This window comes from Chiloscyllium plagiosum, chromosome 25 (assembly GCF_004010195.1).
Source record: "Chiloscyllium plagiosum isolate BGI_BamShark_2017 chromosome 25, ASM401019v2, whole genome shotgun sequence".
Lineage (NCBI taxonomy): Eukaryota > Metazoa > Chordata > Chondrichthyes > Orectolobiformes > Hemiscylliidae > Chiloscyllium > Chiloscyllium plagiosum.
The window spans coordinates 42,230,091-42,247,796 of record NC_057734.1 but is presented as its reverse complement, the minus strand read 5'-3'; the positions used below and the strand labels follow the sequence as shown (position 1 = coordinate 42,247,796).

The 17,706-nt window shown below is 41.9% G+C and overlaps 1 protein-coding gene across 4 annotated transcripts in view; it reads right to left on the bottom strand.

Moving 5' to 3' along the window:
* The window catches only part of bicdl1 (BICD family like cargo adaptor 1), an 86,538-nt gene that overhangs the window by 24,653 nt on the left and 44,179 nt on the right, over window positions 1-17,706 (bottom strand). For 2 of the 4 annotated variants that reach the window (XR_006315418.1, XM_043715977.1), the window contains exons 3-5: window positions 9,747-9,863; window positions 5,556-5,567; window positions 4,884-5,030 (exon numbers count right to left, since the gene is read on the bottom strand). Coding sequence is in view for 3 of the 4 variants with exons in the window: in XM_043715977.1 (XP_043571912.1) it covers window positions 4,884-5,030; window positions 5,556-5,567; window positions 9,747-9,863 (276 nt within the window). In the remaining variant the exon portion in view is untranslated. The remainder of the gene's footprint in view (window positions 1-4,883; window positions 5,031-5,555; window positions 5,568-9,746; window positions 9,864-17,706) is intronic. The other 2 variants (XM_043715978.1, XM_043715979.1) reach the window with 2 other exon arrangements.

Sequence of the window (17,706 nt, the reverse complement as noted above, 5' to 3'; positions counted from 1 at the left end):
AGAAAACTGGTCAGCAGACAAGAAACAAAGTTGGAATAAATGGGCCTTTGTCCAAATGACAGACAGCAGTCAGTCAGATACTGCATGGGTCGGTGCTCGGACCCCAGCTACTCAGAATATATGTTAATTATTTAGGTGAGGGAGCTAAATGTAATATCTCCAAATGTGTAGATGACAAAGCTGAGAGAGTGTGTGAGCTGTAATGAAGATGCTGAGATGTTGCACTGTGATTTGGACAGTCTAAGTCAGTGGGCAGGCAAATACAGTGTAGATGCAATAAACTGTGGATAAATAGGAGGTCATCCACTTTGGTAGCAAAAACAGGAAGGCAAATTATCTGAAAGACTATACGTTGAGGAAGGAGAAAGTCCTTGCACTCCAGTCACTGAAGCAGGTGGTAAAGGCAGCAAATGATATGTTGGCATTTCTAGCAAGAGGATTTGAATACAGGAGCAAGGATGCCTTGTTGAAATTATACTGGGCCTTACTGAGACCATTCCTGGAATATTGGGTGCTGTCCAGATCTCCTTATCTGAGGAAGGGAGCTCTTGCTATAGGGAGTGCAGCAAAGGTTTCTAGACTGATTCCTAGGATGGTAGGAGTTATGCATAAAGAGGAGTTGAATCATTTCGGATTGTATTTGATTAGATTACTTAGTGTGAAAACAGGCCCTTCGGCCCAACAAGTCCACACGGACCCTCCGAAGAGCAACTCACCCAGACCCATTCCCCTACATTTACCCCTTCACCTAACACTACGGGCAATTTAGCATGGCCAATTCACCTAACCTCCACATTTTTGGACTCTGGGTGGAAACCAGAGCACCCGGAGGAAACCCACGCAGACACGGGGAGAATGTGCAAACTCCACACAGACGGTTGCCTGAGGCGGGAATTGAACCCGGGTCTCTGGCGCTGTGAGGCAGCAGTGCTAACCACTGTGCCACCGTGGTGCCGCCCCGTTTAAGGAATTGAATGGTCAGCCATGATCATAATGAATGGGGCAGCAGACTCAAAGAGCTGAATAGCCTTCTCATCCACTCCTATTTTCTATGTTTCTATGCTAGAGTTCAGACGAGGGATCTCACAGAAACCTCTAAAATTTTAACGGAACTAGACAGAGTAGAGGCTGGATGGATGTTTCTAATGGTGGGGGAATCCAGAACCAGGAGTCATGGTTTAATAATACAGGGTATGCCATTTAGGACTGACTGGAAGAAAAATTTCTTTACCTAGACAGTGGTGAGCCTATGGAATTCTGCAAACAGTTGAGTGCAAAACACTATGATTTCAAGAAAGAATTGGATATAGGCTAAACGTTGAGGCTAAAGGGATTAAATTTATGGTGGAAATGCGGGCACAGTTTAAGGAGTTGAATGATCAGCCATGATCATAATGAATGGGGCAGCAGGCTCAAAGGGCTGAATGGCCTTCTCACCCACTCCTATTTTCTATGTTTCTATGCTTTAGAACACCCAGATCCCCCTGAATCTCAGAGCTCTGTAATCTCTCACCATTTTGATAATATGTTTTCATTTTTATTGTTCCTGCCGTGGACAATTTCACATTTTTCCCACTTTAAATTTCATCTACAAAGATCTTTGCACACTCATTTCGCCTGTCAACATCCCACTGTGGCATCCTTATACCCTCATCACAACTTACTTTCCTACCAACCTTGGTACATCTGATAGATTTAGCTTTAGTCTCTTCATCCAAGTCATTAGAGTGCAAATGTTGGGGCCCAGGACAAATTCCTCTGACACATGACTCATTACATCTTGTCAACTAGAAAATGACCCATTTAAACCGATTTCCTATTAGCCAGCCAATCTACCTATGCCAATTTATTACCCCTACACCACGAGCTTGCATTTGTTTTTGCAAAAACCATTGATACAGCACTTTATTGAAGTCCTTTTGAAAATCTAAATACTGTACATCCATCATTTCCCTTTATCCACAGAAGATTACTTCCTCGAAGAACTCAAAAAGACTGGTTAAACATGATTTCTCTTTCACAAAACCATGCCTGATTACTTAGATTAGTTCAAAGTGCCCTGCTATGTCATCTTTAACTATATCTTCTAACATCTTCCCTATGTTGGATGTCAAGCTAACTGGCCTGTAGTTTCCTGCTTTCTGTCTCCTTTCCTTTTGAATCTAATGGGATTGTCCCTGAGTCAAGAAAGTTTCAAAAAAATCAAAAGTGTATGCATCAACTATCTCACAAGCTACTTACGTTATGGCCTAAGAACGGAGTCCAACAGGACCCAGACACCTATCAGCTCACAGCTCCAACAATTTCCTCAGTTCCTCTTCCCTGGTGATCAAACGTTTCTGGAGTTCCTCCCATTTCCTGATTTATCACTGCTTCTGAAATGTTACGCATATCCTCTAGAGTGAAGGCTGATGCAAAATATCTCCTCATGTCTCATCTCGACATTCTATTATAAATTCTCCGACTCACTTTTCATAGGTCTTTCTAAACTTCACTTTAACACTTTTTAAAAATATATGTTTGAGAAGTTTTGTTTTATATTTCTAGTGAGCAGTAACGTGATGAAGGGTGCTTCAGAGATCAGAGACATTCATGATACCCAGCTTGTTGCATGGACAAGGCCACAATGGGATGAAGAGAGAGGATCTCTTCAGGACCACTTCTTAAATTTTTAATTTTTAAATGCTATTTACAACATTTGATTGAGAAAGAAACATGTAAACTAGGAAAGTACTTGCAAAAGTGAAAGAAGTTAGGAAGTCATGTTGAGGTTGTACAGGACATTGGTGAGGCCTCTTCTGTAGTAGTGGTCACCCTGTTATAGGAAGGATATTATTAAACTGGAGAGGGTTCAGAACAGATTTACAGGGTATGGAAGGTTTGAATTATAGAGAATAGCTGGTTATGCTGGGGCTTTTTTCATTGGCGTGTAGGAGATTGAGAGGTGATCTTACAGAAGTTTATAAAATCATGTAGGGCACAGATAAGGTGAATGATAGGTGCCTTTTCTCTAAGATGGGGTATTTAAAGAGTAGGGGGTATATTTTTAAGGTGAGAGGAGAGAGATCTGAAAAAAGACATGAGGGCCAAACCTTTTATACAGAGGGTGGTTTGCATGTGAGTCATAGAATCATTAAATCCCTACAGCATAGAAACAGGCTACTTGGCCCAAGAAGTCCACGCTAACCCTCCAAGGAGTATCCCACCCAGACCCATTCACGGTCCCTATTGCTTTACATTTCCCCGACTAATGTACCTAACCTACACATCCCTGGACACTATGGGTAATTTAGCATGGCCAATTCACCTAACCTGCACATCTTTGGATTGTGAGGGGATACAGGAGCACTTCTGATGAAGGGCTTAAGCTCGAAACGTCGATTCCCCTACTCCTCAGATGCTGCCTGACTGGCTGTGCTTTTCCAGCACCACACTCTTCGACTCGGATACAGGAGCACCCAGAGGAAACCAACGCAGACACGGGCAGAATGTGTAAACTCCACACAGACAATCACCCGAGGCTGGAATCTAACCTTTGTCCCTGACGCCGTGAGACAGCAGTGCCAACCACCGAGCCCATGTGGAATGAACTTCCTCAGGAAGTGGTGGATGTGGACAGTTACAACATTTAAAAGACACTTGGATATGTACATGAATGGGAAAGGCTTGGAGGGATATGGACCAGGAGCAGGCAGGTGAGACTAGTTTAGTTTGGGGCAACCTTTGCCATGGACTGGTTGGACCGAAGAGTCTGTTTCTGTGCTGTATGATTCGAAGACTCTTTCAAGACTGTAGGGCATTGGGTTCCCTTCATGGTGCACAGGCTGTTTGAGATTCTAAGGCCAGAAATTGTTGGGAAACCAAGTGCAAGTGAAACTGTTTCTTTCCGAATTGTTGCATTTTGAATAGTTACTCTCAAGACAATGCTACTTCAGGATTTCTTTTCTCGCAGAAAATAACTGGTGGAAAATTGTATGTACTATATTGGTGAATACTACAAATAGAAAACAGCCAATTGGAAAAGTTAAACAATAAAAGAAAAGAGTAAGTGCTTAACCAATAGACAATAAAGCTACCAGGCAATCTGATGATTCACACAAAGAAGCTACCTCATTACTGTTCCATGTGTCTGTAAAACTCGAAAGGAGTCTGAGACTATTGTGAGCCTTTAGTACTATATGATCAATGCCAGTTGTGAAGCATATTGTTGAGGTAAACCTTCATTGGTCATTAAGGTTGCTCACGATGTGCTGGGTATTTTCAGACATATTTTCATTTCATATGCTTCCTCCAAATTCCCTTCCCCTGTCTGGTGTCAGCTTTGTTCCTTTCCAGGTCTGTCCTCACTCCTCCTGTCCCCAATGGCTAATATTCCCCCATCTTTGCAAAACCATGGCCAAAGTATCACATCAGAAAGCTTTCGAGCACTGAAAAGAATCTGCAAGATTTTCCCTGTTTTAATGCTAAAGGTAAACAGGACCTTACCAGAAATTCTCAGATTAAAAGTCATTTGTGATTCATCGATGATTCATTGGCTAACACTTCATGAATTCCTCTATTTTTATTCCCATATTTCTCACACTAAAGCAGGCATCAATTCTTATCTCCTGCTGATTCAGTTTCCTGCTCTAGTCTTACACTGGAAAATTCCATCCTTCTCCATAGCTATTTCTTGGGTTTGGTCATAACCATTATGAATCCACTAACTCACTCAGTGACTTTGGCTACTACTGCTGATAACTCTCATTTAAATGTAATAAATTCTATTCAAGGTACGGAGATTCACAGTACTTTCGCCGGGCAGGTTTCTAACCCCATTCCTCAACTGAGCATCCTATTTGAGTTAGCTCTCCTTCTCATACCCATACTCCGCTCCTTCTCACCTGTAAGTCCTTGTTATGGCTCTGTCGCTCTGCCATCATCACTCGGTCTTGAAGGTCCTCAATCGTGCTCTGCAATAGTTCATTCTCTTCAATCATTGCACTGATGCGTTGCTCCAGTTCGCGTTTTCGCTCTGTAAGTGCCTTTATCTGAGATATGGAGGTAAAAGTAGCTGTCAGAAAGGTGCACAGTACATACAGTGAAAGTAGTGAGGCAGGGAGTGGTTGAGGACAAAGAAGGCATGGGCCATGAAGGTGCAGTCAATAAAGACAGTAAAGCAGTAGGACTGAAAAGGTAGGAACAGAAAAACAACTCAACAGGGAAGAGGTTAGATCACGGTGAAAACAAGCCAAACAAAGAATGAAAAGTCATGGGGTTGAAAAAAAATGTTTGACAGAGACATCTTCTGGGAAATCTAAACCCCCACTGGCTGTAACTGAAGCTCCCAAATCTCAATGTTACAGTCGGTTGTAATTGTAGTTCTCAAATGCTAACTGATCACAGTCAAAAGAAGCTTCAGTTGTACATGCAGTGGATGAGTTGGTTACTGTGTTTGTGTGTCCAGAGGGGCAGCCAGTCCCTGAATTCAGTGATGGGGGTCAAGGATTCGATTCGAGTAATGAAGAATGATTGACAGGGGGTTGAAGAATCAGGCAGAAAGTATTGGTACTTACTTCTAGAATCTGCTGCTCCACATCACCACACACAGACAAAGGAAAAGGGAAAAAAAAACATTAACAGTAATGAGCAGAAGCTTTTAGATTTAGGAACCATTTAAAAGGCATCTGGATGGGTATATGAATAGATAGGGTTTATAGGAATATGGGCCAAATACTGGCAAATGGGACTACATTAATGCAGGATATCTGGTCAGCATGCATGAGTTGGACTGAAAGGTCTGTTTCCATGCAGAACAGCTCTATGATTCCATGATGCTATGATTTATGTTTTAGATGTGGGAAGAAACATCATTATGTTTTTTGCCCCTAACAGAAGTGTTTTGCTTTTCTAGCTTTTATTCTGATGTGTGATGTTATGGTGCTGCAGAGCCAGGGACTGCTCTCACTCAAGGAAGGTCCAGCACATTCTAAGCCACTTTATCAGAGAGGTTATTCCAGTGAAACTCTGAAACCCACACTCTCAGCCCATACACCAGAGATCTGACAATTGAGGATGTTGCCATAAAACTCCAACCAGACACAGAATACTGCACTCCCACATACATCCACATACCACAGGCACTTCTCTCAAACATACTCATGCTGGATGTTGCGGGGAGCATGTGCTGCCCACTCACTCAGAGTGGGCCTCAGAATAGTCAGTCATACTCCACACACCAAAAGGGAGTTCAAGTATCCTCCTGGTGTCGTATGCCACACAGAGTTAAACAACACACTCTCATATTGCTCCAGTCTAGATCAAAAACAACATTTTGCCCCATCAGGTGAGTATGCAGTACAAACCTACCTGGTCTGTAAAGTTTCATTACTCACTGATTCAGACATTTAGGTTGGTGAATAGCCTTTTATTTCAAGAAATCAAGCAATTGGCATCACTGGCAATGTCAACATTTATTAGCCATCTCCAACAGCCCTTGAGAAAGTAATGCAGAGTCACCCTCCTGAATCCTGCAATTCTTTTGTATTGAAGGCAATGATCAGAGTGCAACAGCTCAGTCAGGGAAGGTGCTGATCACACATCCACAGTGAAGAAAACAGCAATATATTTCTAGATTAGATGATATGCAGCTTGGAGGGGAGCCTGGAGGTGGCTCCCACATTCCTGCTGTTTGTTTTTGCTCGAGGTAGTAGACAACATGGTTTTGAAAACTGCTATTCAACCACCTTGATGGGTTGCTGCAGAGCACCTTGTGGGTGCTGCTCATGGCTGCTAAATGGAGTGATTATTTCAAATGATTCAAGGAGTACAATCAATTGGGCTGCACTGGTCTACATAGTGTATCGGAGTTGCCAGTAAGCTTGTGCCAAGTAGATGGTAGACTGCCACTGGGTAGTCAGGTGAGTTGCTGTAAAATTCTCAGCCTCTGACCCATTCTTGCTGCCAGTCGTTTATATGGCTGATCTAGTTAAGTTCTAGTCAATGGCAAACCCCAGGATGTTGATTGTGACAGACCTGGCAATAGCAAGTCAATGAATGGCAAGAAGTCTCAGTCTCTCTCTCTCTCTCAGTCTCTAATTGTTTTAGGCAGTGAGCATTTCCAATGACGATGCAAAGTGCTATCAATAAGATCCTACCTGTATTGAGTTTGCTGATCTCACACTGTACAGAGGTGGTCCAACTGATCTGAATTCCCTGTATGAGATACGGTTAAAAACTTCACCACACCTGATCACTACCCAGGTATTCCTATTAGAAGTACATATGCATTAACTTTGGATAAGAATAACGGGCCTGGCTGTGATTTTTCAACGTGATATTGAATAATTTGATTCTGTGCAAAGAATGGCCCGCCTAAACCAGTGACCCTACATACACAATGGAGTTAAAGTGGTTAATGGGGCACCTTCAATGAAGTATCTCCACATTAAATGGAATCACTCAGGTTCATACCCAGTCCACCCATCACATACAGATTGCCTTGCACAATTACACCACTTCCTGCGTGGACAGAAATCTTATTAACATAGATTCCCTACAGTGTGGAAACAGATCATTCAGCACATTGAGTCCACATTGAAGAGCATCCCATCCAGACCCATCCCCTAACTGTGTATTTCCCATGGCTAATCCACTTAATCTGCACATCTTTGGATAATGGGAGGATACCAGAGCAAACCCACGCAGACAAAGGGAGAGAATGTGCAAACTCACAGAGACACTTGCCCCAGGATGGAATTGAACCTGGATCCCTGGCGTAGTGAGGCAGCAGTGCTGACCACTGAGCCATCATGCCACCCTGACATGTCAGAGGCACACTAAAAATGTCAGGTACTGTGATGGGAGCAGAATGCCAACATCCCTCAAACAGAGTAATAATTGTATAAATTATGAAAATGGAGAGATAAACATAATCTGAAATGACATGTTGGAGAACTGCATTTATACACAAATAAAACAAAATCTGAAACTACCTAGATGCTAATATTGCAAGGAAAGAGTCAATGATTATTACGTTGCTGTTGACTGATCAGAAATAAGTCCGCTTTCTTTACCTAATCTATCAATAGTGTTGAAATGCTAATACATGCACACTTCTTGGACTTTTATCAGATACTCCAAATGCTTATTTCCAGAAGGAATTTCATGCAGCACCAAATCATCAGTCTTTCGAAGAAAATAAAGGTTCATAATGTAGAAGCTAACACGTTAGGGTGGATAGAAGATTGCTTGGCTAACAGGAAACACAGGGTACATAACTGGATCTTTGTCTGATTGGTAGGATGTGATCATGGAGTCCTAGAGGGGTCTGTATTGGGACCTCAGTTTTGTACAATTTACAACAATGACTGGGATAAGAAGAGAGAACTGTAGCTAAATTTGCAGGCCAACAAAGCTTGTTAAAAGTACACTCAGTAGAAGACTTAAGGAATTTGCAGATGGATATAGATAGGCTGTTTAAGTGGGCAAAAATCTGGAATGTGGAGTAGTATGTGGGAAAATGAAATGTTGGTCACTTAACAGAAGGATAAAATAGCAGAGCATTTCTGAAATAGGGAACGTCTGCGAAAATCCAAGGTGTAAAGGGACTTATTGCTGTGGTTATAAAAAGTGTTTATGAAGTTACAGAATGCGAGCAGGAGGCTAATGGGACGCTACCCTTTGACAGGAGAGTAACTGAATATAAAATAAAGAACGTTATGCTTCAGTTATATAGGGTGAGACCACATGATGAAAACCTTTTACAGTTTTGGTCTCTTTCTTTAAGAAAGGCTATAAATAGAGGAGGTTTATTGCATGGATAACTAGAATGAATGGCCTGTATTATGAGGGTGATTAGGACAGCCTGGGCTTATTTCACTGGAGCTTAGAAGAGTGGAGGATAATTCATTGGCGATTGTAAAATCCTGAATAGCCTTGACAAAGCGTATGTGGAAAGCATGTTGCCTCCTATCAGTGAGTCCAGAACTAGGGAGCAGAGTTTTAATACTGGGCTGGCCCTTTAGGATAAAGATGAGAAAAATAGTTTTTTTGAGGCCTGTGTGACTTTGAACCTCTTGTGCCTCAGAAGGTAATGGAAATGAAGTCACTGATTTTTTTTTTTTTTTAAGATGATGGTGGGAAGGTTCTGGTTAGGCAGGGGAATCAAGGGTTATGAGGGCAGATGGGAACATGAAACAGACCAGCCATGATCTTATTGAATGGTATAGTAGACTTGTGGGGCTAAACAGTTTACTTTTGACCTATTTTATAATGTTCGGATGCTCTCAAGGCCAGGTGTTCAAAGCAAATGACTCCAAACTCAACAAGGACATTTTAACCTACAAGGACGTAGAACAATTGATTTTTTTTTTAAACAGAAACCTTTGATTTTCATGGGAAGCTTGTGCGACTCCAGGAGCATTAGAGAGGCGAGCTTGCCCTGCTCCTTGAATTCCTTATGATCCTTTCCAAGCAAGGTGACCAATAAAAAAGGCTCTGTGTTTCATTACTTCAATTTATGCCTATACACTTTGGGACATTATGAGAATTGTATTCTGTCAACTTTTCTTTGCACTGTCAGCTAAAATTAAAGCAGCATAACTGAACTTCAATGTTTGAGGCAACCCAAGAAATCCTTATCAAGGAGCTTGGTCATTTGGCTTCAGCCATAGTATCATCATTGTCGTTCTAGCGAGACAGGGCCTTGAATACACACATATACCTCAACAAGGAACAGGAATCAGCACACTCCAAGCAGATCTCACCTCAGCCTGTAAGCTCTCCAATCGTGCAACGTGTTGGTTTGTTGAGGTGCTCTTCTCCTGGAACTCATCACGGAGATTGTGAACTTGCATTGAGAGCTGCTGCTCTATCTCCGCTGCCTAGGCAAAAATAAAAAGGGAGATATGGGACAAAATTGCAGATTACAGATGACTAGTCAAAGACTGGCACAGTACCCGTTTGCACTAGGAGAGTTTCACGAGCGCAGAGTTAACATTTGGCTTCAGTTAGAAGATTCTGTGAACTCTGCTTATTTAAGATTAGAGGAAGCACCACTGCTTGAAGAGAGCTTTTGGTTTTCACCTTGGCAAGGTTTACAGAAGTCTTGGCTGAAACTGGATTGTAAAATAGTTACACCTGAAAGAAGACAGTGCAGAATTGTTTAGAAATTGGTTACTTCAGTATAAACAGTTTAGAAAAAGTTACAAACGAGAAGTGTTTGATTAAAACCTTGAAGGGGGGTTGAAGCTGAGAAAGCCTAATCGCACTTAGGCAGAAAGACTCAATGCGGGTAACATTGTTGATGTGGTATACACGAACTTCCAGATGATGTTTGATACAGTACCACACAACAGACCTGTGAGGAAGTTTCCAGTCAAAAAGTATGGTGCTGGAAAAGCACAGCTGGTCAGGCAGCATTCGAGAAGCAGGTGAGTAGACGTTTCAAGCACAAGCTCTTCATCAAGAATGATGCTTGAAACGTTGATTCTCCTGCTCCTTGGATGTTGCCTGACCGGCTGTGCTTTTCCAGCGCCACACTTTTTGACTCTGATCTCCAGCATCTGCAGTCCTCACTATCTCCTGCGAGGAAGTTATTGATCGAGGACTAAAAGGACTAGTAGCAACTTGGATACAAAATCAGCAGAGTGGTAGGAAACAGAATAGTGGATAATGGATATTTTTCAGGCTGGCAGGAAGGTTTGTAGTGGAGTTCCCAGAGATTGGTATTGAGACCCATCCTTTTTCCGATACATATTAATAATCTGGATTTTGGCATGCAGGGGACAATTCCGAAGTTTTCAGATGGCACAAAACGTGAAAGAATTGCAAACTGAGGAAAGGCAATGTAGAACTTCAAAAGGATACTGACAAGTTGGTGGAACATGTGGATAGGAGGCAAATGGGTTTCAATGCATATAAGTGTGGGGTGATGCATTTTGGTCAAAAGAAAGACAACATAAAATAGAGGGCATAATTCTAAAGTGTCCTGGGTATATATGTGCACAAATTATTGAAGGTGGCATTTCAGGTTAAGAGAGTATCCTCAGTTTTATTAACATGTACATAGATTACAAGAAAAAGGTGGTGATATTGAATTTGTATAGAACATTTGTTCGACCTCAGCTGGACTACTGCATGCAGTTCTGGGCACCACATTATAGGAAGGACATGAACACATTGGGAGAAGACAAGAGGAGGAAATTCAGGTATGAGGTTATGTGGAAGAAGTTGGGATGGTTCGGTTTGGAGGGAAGGTTAAAAGGATATCTTCAATATGCTTTCAAAATCATGAAGAGGCTGGATATAGTGGTAAGGGGAAAGCTATTCCCATGCATAAATGAATAAAGACAAGATGGGATAGATTTAAAGTGATGTGCAAAAGATGCAAGAATGATGTGAAAAACAACTTTTCCATACAGCAGCTAGTTAGGGAATAGAAAGCACTACCTGGGAATGTGGCGGGGGCAGGGTCAATTGAAGTATTCAATAGGCTGTTTGGACAGAAATAATGTGTTAAAAGTATAGGGTAAAAAGCAGGAGATTGGCAGTGGGTAATGATGCTCATTTGAAGAGTCAGTGCAGATACAATGGGCCAAATGGCCTCCTTCTGTTTTGTAATAAATGTAGTCCTGTATAAAGATTCAAGGAAAAGATAATCAAGTTCCATGGAATTGCAGATACAATTGACTCAAGCCCTATGTGTGATAGGGAAGAGGCTTCTCTCTGGTATTTGAGGACTATAATGGAGTGCTTTTGGGATTAATGGGATATTAGTTTACCGTGCCTTTCAACACCTTTAACCTTGTATGATATTTAAATAGTTTGGTTATTCTATTTTATGTTTCTTACATAATCAACTTCTGTTTTATTGTTAAAGCCAAATCTGCAGCACTTGTGTGTTTGTATTTCAGTGAAAAACCACCTCAAAAAGCCAAAACAAAAATAAACAAACAAAGCAGGATCTATCAAACTGGAATCTGACTTGTCGATAATAAAATCAGTTGGGATCATGACAAAAAATAATGCTGCACATTGTGTGGCCTAACAATGTCAACCATCGATGGCCAACTTCAGTCCCAAAACCTTTGACCATGGGGCCATAGTATCTAGCCGCCACTACCACCATCATCAGGACAGGATTATTATGGAACCCTTCCTATTCATTTGACATGATCAGCCACAGCAACATACAAGTGACTAGACACCATCAAGCAGTTAGCAGTTTACTTGATGTCACTTCTGTTACTGTAACACTCATACTCCTACAAACACCTGCATTAAGCAGCTGGTGGTAAGTATTTCAGGATGACTGGAAACTGCCCTGTGTAAGTTCACCGTGAAAGCGAATCTGATGTACAGCCATCAGAAAACTCAGAGGGGGCACTGTAGCTACTAGAAGGCATTGCCTAGATCAGACATCAGATATTTAAGGCTCCCTTTCTGCTTTAATTTTGCTGCAGACAGACTGGCACTATATTTAATATTCCAGTCCTCCGGATAATGGCGTGGGAATAGACCAGTAAACAAGATTGAAGTGAAACTAACACAACAAACTGTGAAAAAAAACTCTCTCTGTGAAAGGTTGCTATCTTAAACAAAGTGATGCTGCTCATTAGTGATCCAGGAAGGGAGGAATCAGATTGATGGCAGTGACAAGTCACTATCGTCAGAAACCTCACTGGAACAGCTATGACAGCACTGTGGCTATATTTCCTGCAGGCCGGTGATTGCAAAAACAATGATTTCAAAAGGAAATTGAATAAGTGCATGAAAGAAATAAACCCGTCGTGGACTGATCTGGGAGTGATACTGACTGGATTGTTCTACTGGCATTCGCCATTCACGCAACAGAACAAACAGCTTCCTTGAGTACCACATTATTATTTATGACCCCTAAGTGCTGAGAGCTTGTAAAATCTATTTTGGTCTTTACTTGTTTCTATTCTGGGGTTTTCTTACTTTCTTCCAGTGATTGGTCCATTTATCCCTGGAAAGGTGAATGGAAACACTGAATTTTTAGCAGTTCTTTTGTTTAACACGGATATTTGATATGTGTTCAAGGTAAAGAGAGAGATAAAGGGACTGGTACAGTTCCATAACATTATCTGGGCTCTTGACAATCATGGGCTGTCAATTCTAATCAGGCCAAGTCAATGTTCCATTTTAAAGATAACATTTAGGATTAATGGGAGCAGTGGTGAAGGGTATTCCAAGAAGTGTGTGTAATTAAGAGAGAGAAACTCAATGATCAAGTACTGGGGGAATTTCCAGTGAACATGCTGCAGGAATAGATCATTTCTATGCAATCTCTCCTCCTGCAACCACATGGAACTGAGTGATTACATTGGGAAACAAGGTTTTCTCTCCCAAAAATCCCCACCATTATTCCACTCAGCAAGGCGGCAAATTCCAACAGGAAAATTCACCCAAGAGACTTTGCAACTGGATAAACATGGAGGCAAAGGAGATGCAATATTAAGCAGATGATGGAAGTGCTAAAAAACTGAAAACATGAATAATTGATTCCACAAGGTACTCATCCAAAGGGAAAGGCAGTGCCTTAGTGGTAATGCTACTGGACTAGAAATCCAGAGGCCCAGGAAAATGCTTGGTGGTCCTGAGTTCAAGTCCCACCCAGGCAGCTAGAGAAATTTAACTTCAGTAAATTTGGAATTGAAAAGGCGGCTAGTCTTGGTGTTAATGATGATGAAAACATTGCCGATTGTAGTAATATCACTGGGAAAAGTAAATCTGACAACCCTACCTGGTCTGGTCTCCATGTGATTCCAGACACAGCAATGGAACAGACTTTCAAATGCCCTTTGAAATGGCCTGACAAATTGCATCAAACCACTACAAAATCTAAAAGATTAGATACTGGGCGGAGCACCTGGTATTGACAATATCAAGTCCAGCCTTGTTGATCCTGCAAAGTTCTTCCCATTAACATCTGGAGGCCAGTGCCAAAACATCAGTGCTGTCCCACAAAGTGGTCAAGCAACAACCTGACGCTGTCATACTCACTGAACATAGCATACAGTCCTACATACCACAATCCCTGTCCCACTGGCAAGACAGATTCAGCAGCTGAGGCATACTGTTGAGGTGTTCCTCTGGGGTCCACGGCATCAGTGAAACATGGAGCAGAAACTCTCCAGTCTTTTTCTTAATCCCCAAGTCCAAAATGCATAATTGCTAGACTGGGTCTGTGACAGGTGGTGAGGGAACTAACAAAAGAGAATAATCAACCTGATGGTGCCCTCATGAATCTATCTATCCCAGATGCATTATGAGAAGTGTTCACCGCACAGTCCTTGTGGAGATGCTGAAGTCCTTCTATCATGTTGTGTGGCTCCAACCCATGCTACATTGCTCAAACTTCAAACAGATTTTGCAACTCAAATCTACTACGACACTGGTCCCTCAAAATCCACAAGCCATTAAGGGCATCTAGTGAGCTAAATCATGTCTTGTTGAAAATAAAAGGCAAGACTGTATTTAAAAAAAAGTTACCTTTGATACTTTCATGTCCCAAAAAAACTTTCACATGCAATAGATTACTTTGATGTTCAATTACTGTTGTTACCCTAACAAATTCAGCAACAGGACAAGATGGGTCTTGCGTTAGCATCAGATCTAAAAATGACACCTCCACCAATCCAGCTCTGCAGGGAAGTGCCAGCTCAGGCACTGTGTTTGAACACAAGAATGAGAATTGAACCCATGATCTCCTGACTCAGAACAGAAAATGCAATTAGCTGAATCAAGGTGACATTTGAAATTTAGCCCTTAACCTGACACAAATTAGGTTATATGTTTATGAGTTGAAAACTACAAAAAAAAGGTTCCCAGACATGTTGACGTTTCAAGGTTAAAATCTCTTTAAATATGGCCTGGAAAAAAAAGCAAAGCTGAATGGCAACATTTCTTTTTCTTCCTATCCAGATACTAAACACACGGAAAATTAATAAAGATTAAAATACTTGCACAACCTCAATGCATTCTGTCCCTTCACTTAAATCACACCGTACTAACAGCTCAATGAATCGCATTATACAATGTAAATCCATAATAATTATGTCTCAACATCCTTTGAATTTATTAATAGTGCCGGGTTCCCATGGCTACTAAAAGTGGTAAACCTTTATCTGAACTCTCATTTTGCTACTTAAAATTTGGAGTTTTCTTATTTTCAAGCAACAACCAACATACATGTTATAATGAACTACCAAGGCCTGTGTAAGAAGGACTTATGCCCGAAACATCGATTTCCTGCTCCTTGGATGCTGCCTGACTTGCTGCGCTTTTCCAGCAACACATTTTTCAGCTTTGATCTCCAGCATCTGCAGTCCTCACTTTTTACCTGTGTATATATTAAGACTATTATGTATGTGGCATGTTCTGACACTACAACTCAGTGTGTGGTGAGCACAAAACCCATTCTTTCTCCCACATCCTCCCCCTCACAACAGTGAGGGGAACCAAATGGACAACCTGCAACATTATCCTGGGTAATCACCTCAGCACAGTTACAGTTTATATCCTGTATGTTCACAGAAAATTTCATGCTGGATTTCAGAGTTCCGACATTACGTGCAATATTATGTAACAACCAACTTGCAGATCAATGACTCATTGAATACACCTGCAAATGCAGACAAATCGGAAATAGGGAATGAACAGAGCCTATCGTAAAAGACAAAAAAATCAATAGAAATGTACAAGGCGTTGAAAGTCAGTCCAGTGAATTGTGGTTATTTAGAATCAGAGATGCACAGTACAGAAACAAGCCCTTCGGTCCAACTAGTCCATGCCGATCAGATATCCTAACCTAATCCTGTCCCATTTGCCAGCACTTGGCCCATGTCCCTCCAAACCCTTCCTACTTTTATACCCATCCAGATGCCTTTTAAATGTTGCAATTGTACCATTCTCCACCACTTCCTCTGGCAGCTCATTCCACACATGCACCACCCTCTGCATGAAAAAGTTGCCCCTTAGGTCCCTTTTATATCTTTCCCCTCGCACCCTAAACCTATGCCCTCTAGGGTGACTCCCCCACCCCAGGGAAAAGACTTTGTCCGTTATCCTATGCCCCTCATGATTTTATAAACCATTGTAGGTCATCCCTCAGCCTCTGACACTCCAGGGAAAAACAGCCCTAGCCTATTCAACCTCTCCCTATAGTTTCAACTCTGGCAACATTGTTATAAATCTTTTCTGAACCCTTTCAAGTTTTACAACATCCTTCCAATAAGAGGGAGACCTTTGACTAAATCTGCATTACCTCCATGCATGGTTAACTAAGAATTTCCAGACAGACATAGTTTAGCTGACAGACCAACCTCATTGTCAGTATAGTGATCTGAGCAATGAAAAAGATTATAATGTTTCTCCTCGTAGCACAACAGGTTTATCTGATGATGTTTCTTGTAACTTCATGAACTGTTCTATATTCTTCCTTTATTTTTATCCTTTGCTGAGGTATAGCGACATATGAACTACTACTGTCTGACAACTTCCCCGGATGGCCAGGCCTCACATGTGAACATGGAATATCCAGAAGCTGCCTTGACCTAGTCTTCCCTAGCCCAGAGATACTGAGGTGGGTTATTAGCATCTGTGCTTTTGTCCCTGCTGACATCAGTATCACAGCAAGCTGGATGAATCCTGTGAACCACAGAGCTGTGTGCTTTGCAACATTCTTCGTACCATTCATATCTAGCTATTAGTTTGCAGTGTTTCAAGATGCAGCTCATCATGCTGCATGATTAATGTTTTGTGACTTGACAGCTAAGGATCACCATTTTATAAAGAATAACACAGCATATGGTGGAGGCTGGTACAATTTAAGAGGCATTTGGATGGGTATATGAATAGGAAGGGTTTGGAGGAATATGGGCCGGGTGCTGGCAGGTGGAACTAGATTAGATTGGCATATCTGGTCGGCATGGACAGGTTGGACCAAAGGGTCTGTTTCCATGCTGTACATCTCTATGACTCTATAACAAACTCTAACAACAAAAGGAGCACAACTCTGCTATAGAGGGGAAATTCACTTTCTTTGTGGGACGTGGGCATCGCTGTCTGGACCAGTATTTATTGACCATCTCTAGTTATTCGAAAGGTGGTGATGGTGAGCTGCCTTCCTGAACTACTACAGTCACCTGCTGTGGGTTGACCCACAATGCCTTTAGGCAGGGATTTCCAGGATTTTGACCCAGACACAGTGAAGGAACAGCGATATATTTCCAAGTGAGGATGATGAATGGCTTGGAGTGGACCTTGAAGGTTCCCATTTGTCTGCTGTCCTTGTCCTTCTAAATGGAAGTTGTCATGGGTTTGGAAGGTGCTGTCTGAGGATCTTTGGTGAACTTTTGCAGTGCACCTTGCAGATAATACTCACTGCTGCTGCTGAGCGTCAGCAGAAGGAGCGGATGCTTGTGCATGTGGTGCCAGTCAAGCGGGCTGCTTTGTCCTGGATGGTGTCAAGTTTCTAGAGTGTTGTTGGAGCTACACCCAGTCAGGCAAGTGCGGAGTGTTCCATTGCATTCTTGACTTGTGCCTTGTAGATAATGGACAGACTTTGGGGAGGAAGAGATGAGTTACTCACCACAGTATTCCTAGCTTCTGGCATACGTTTGGAACCACTGTGTTTATGTGGAGAGTCTAATTATGCTTCTAGTCAATGGTACCCCCCAGGATCCCAGGATGTTGATAGTG